General features: G+C 38.8%; 1 protein-coding gene across 1 annotated transcript; it reads left to right on the top strand.

Annotated features, from left to right (window-relative positions):
• The first annotated feature begins 1,531 nt into the window (after nucleotides 1–1,531).
• LOC126753702 (putative protein TPRXL) lies at nucleotides 1,532–2,128 on the top strand. The gene is made up of 2 exons (XM_050465377.1): nucleotides 1,532–1,586; nucleotides 1,653–2,128. The coding sequence occupies exons 1-2, from the start codon at nucleotides 1,532–1,534 to the stop codon at nucleotides 2,126–2,128; spliced, it is 531 nt and encodes a 176-aa protein (XP_050321334.1).
• Nucleotides 2,129–2,925: the final 797 nt, after the last annotated feature.

The following is a 2,925-nucleotide window of genomic DNA, read 5'->3' as shown; positions in this document are numbered from 1 at the left end:
TCAACTAAATTCGAAATTAAGGAAATTTCAATAAAAATACGATTATTTAGTGCTTAAGAACTTATTGAACTCTTTGCGAAATTTCTGGCAGTAGACAAAAATTGTTCTCCATTATGTACGTATCTAAACATGACAGTAAAGGATGTGAGAATAAAGTTGGATGATAACAACTCCATCGTATTAGGTCCATCTTCTTGAATTGCTAGGTAATAAAAGATCTGTCACATAAATTTTTAATTAGAAAATATTATCAAAGAATGTAGCCAAGTCTCGAACTCCAGCAGTAGCGAAGAACTAATCCGAGGTGTACCGCAGGAAATATAAAGAGCTCTTTAGGTATTGTGGTGTGGTTGAATGCGTCTTAGTGGTTCAGCCGCTGCACTTACTGCTCCAAAGCCTTAAGGAGTAATGAAAGCACTTTGACTTTGGTATCGTTATACTTTATAACTTGTATCACTCCTCTTTAGCTTCTCTTTAGAGTACGTATAAGACTACTTACAAATTCAGATGCAAAACTAAAACCTGAACAAAAAGACTGGCTCATCGAAAATGTTAATATTAAGCCTATAAATATGCAAAAAGTTTTGGACTTTATTAACGCAGTTCTCTTAAACAGTACGTTTATAACGGGGTTTTCAATAAGAGCGCTACAAAAGTTTAAAAAGAAAATAATTTTTAAATAGAACAAAAACGGTTTGGGATATCAAAGCAATTCCTGTTGAAAGTGCTTTCGATGCCATTATTATGGAATAGGCCATTTCGTGAGATAACACGTTCACCAAACTCGGTTTTCAATAACTCGATTTTGCCGTTCGCTGTGTGACTTGTGGCGCCGTCCTGTTGGAACCACATAGTGTCCAAGTCCATACCATTCAATTCGGGCCAAAAACATTCGATTATCATTGAACGGTAGCGATTTCCTTACTGAAGAGAAGTGCCAAATGAGCGGGGAAAAATATGGCGTCGTTTGAAGTCATTCGGGTGATGCAGACCGTAGAAGAAGCAACGGAGCCTTAAGCTCCAGAAATCTACTTCGGTGCCATTTTCATATTCTATGTTAGTTCATATTTAATTCAAGTGTCATCTTCGATCGATGTAAACATATCATTGTATTATCTTTTTGTCTTCAAACCTTGGTCTTCTTTTCGATATCAAACAATATGTTCCTAAGCACGAGCTTGTAGAGCCTTTGCAATGGTTGTGGTCAATAGATGTTGCTTTGAATGAAGGTTCTCAGACCCAGCAGAATTGCATTCAGACCGCAAGTCTAGTGAACTGCGGTCTAATATTTACTCTATTATTGCATATGTATGTATATTAAAAACTACGGTAGTTTTTTAGTTCGCAAATATTTATTTGTCTTTATCTAAATAGAAAAATGTATTCACAGTTGGTGTGAAATATTATGATATTAACATTGTATTTGTTAAAATTTGTTTGTTGGATTTTATTGAAGGTAAATTATGCTATATAAGAATAAAGATTCCCACTGGAAAGTTAGCAGTTTGGCACATTTCATTTGATTGAGAAGATGAAACTCTTTACGGTATTGTTCGTTATCGCTTTCGCGGTTGTCCTGGTTGAAGGTATATACATATCTCTAGGTAACATTTGATAAACCCTTTCACTTTTTTGATTTACACAAATTCTAGGTCAACGAGGATTCGGACGTCGAAGATCTCGTGGTTTTAATGGATTTCGTGGACTTCGTGGACCAGGCGGACTAGGTGGACGAGGCGGTCCAGGTGGACCAGGTGGTCGTGGCGGTCCACGACTAATCGTTGGACAACCAGGTTTTGGAGGTTTCGGAGGATGTGGTGGTGGCAATCGTCATCGCCATCATCATCGTCGTTCAACTGCTGCACCATCGACTGTCGCACCAGCAGCTTCTTCGTCATCATCTGCGACTGTCGCACCAGCAGCTTCTTCGTCATCTGCCGCGCCATCAACCGCTGCACCATCGACTGTCGCACCAGCAGCTTCTTCATCATCTTCTGCCGCGCCATCAACCGTTGCACCTTCGACTGTCGCACCAGCATCTTCTTCATCATCTTCTGCCGCGCCATCAACTGCTGCACCCTCAACTGCAGCACCATCAACAGCTGCACCAACAACTGTTGCAGCATAAACTGCCACACCAGCTGCCGCATAATAGCTACCTTAGGAACTATAAACAGTTGATTTGAGGGTTTATAAATTAAAATAAAAGGATTTCAATAAATGCTTCATTAAAAAAAATGTGAGCTTAGTTGAGCCCTAAAACTACTTTTCTTTAATTTATTACACATAGAACAGGGTGTATCAATCAGTTCAGTTAGCAAACCAAAATCAAAGTTTTTTAACTCGCGCCCGAGCAGTACCCAGTGCGTGAAGTAGTAAAAACAGCCTGAAAACCAAAAAGTAAAGCTACACGAGTGGTAAAAGGATTAAATTCGAAAAGAACACACAAACAACTCCCCAAAAAAAGCCTGAGAATATAAAAGTAAGGCTACGCGAGTGTTAAAAATTAATTTCTGTGCGACGAGCGGCTACAAACGCTACAACATAAGGGATCTAATAAACGTTGAGCGACCGCAGTACCATCAAGGAAAAGGATAACCCCGGAAGGCGAAAAAAATCCCATGGAAAGCTGGGAAACACTACTGAAAGCTATTCCAAAAAAAAATTATTTGCTATTGTGAGATATAAAATAAAGAGGTAGTCTTGTACCACAGAATATAAAAAAAATAAAAAAATGCTAGACACAGCAGAAGAACTGATTGAACAGTTAAAATAAATGAGGAGAGATAATGAGCAAACCGCGCAAATCCTCTCACCTCTAACCCACCTTTAATAACCACTATAGTTAGAGAGGTGATCGAACGATAAACACATAGATCGTAACAGATGGTGAAATGTGTTAGGGAATTTTCAAGACGACCAGGA

The sequence above is a fragment of the Bactrocera neohumeralis genome, chromosome 3 (genome assembly GCF_024586455.1).
Source record: "Bactrocera neohumeralis isolate Rockhampton chromosome 3, APGP_CSIRO_Bneo_wtdbg2-racon-allhic-juicebox.fasta_v2, whole genome shotgun sequence".
NCBI classification, from domain to species: domain Eukaryota; kingdom Metazoa; phylum Arthropoda; class Insecta; order Diptera; family Tephritidae; genus Bactrocera; species Bactrocera neohumeralis.
This window is presented reverse-complemented; position numbering and strand designations above follow the sequence as displayed.

What these genes read in the sequence shown, in the direction of transcription:
- LOC126753702 (XM_050465377.1), top strand. Translation starts at nt 1,532, where the DNA reads ATGAAACTCTTTACGGTATTGTTCGTTATCGCTTTCGCGGTTGTCCTG. An exon ending in CGCGGTTGTCCTGGTTGAAG is followed by an intron (nt 1,587 to 1,652) that starts GTATATACATAT and finishes CACAAATTCTAG; the next exon opens with GTCAACGAGGATTCGGACGT.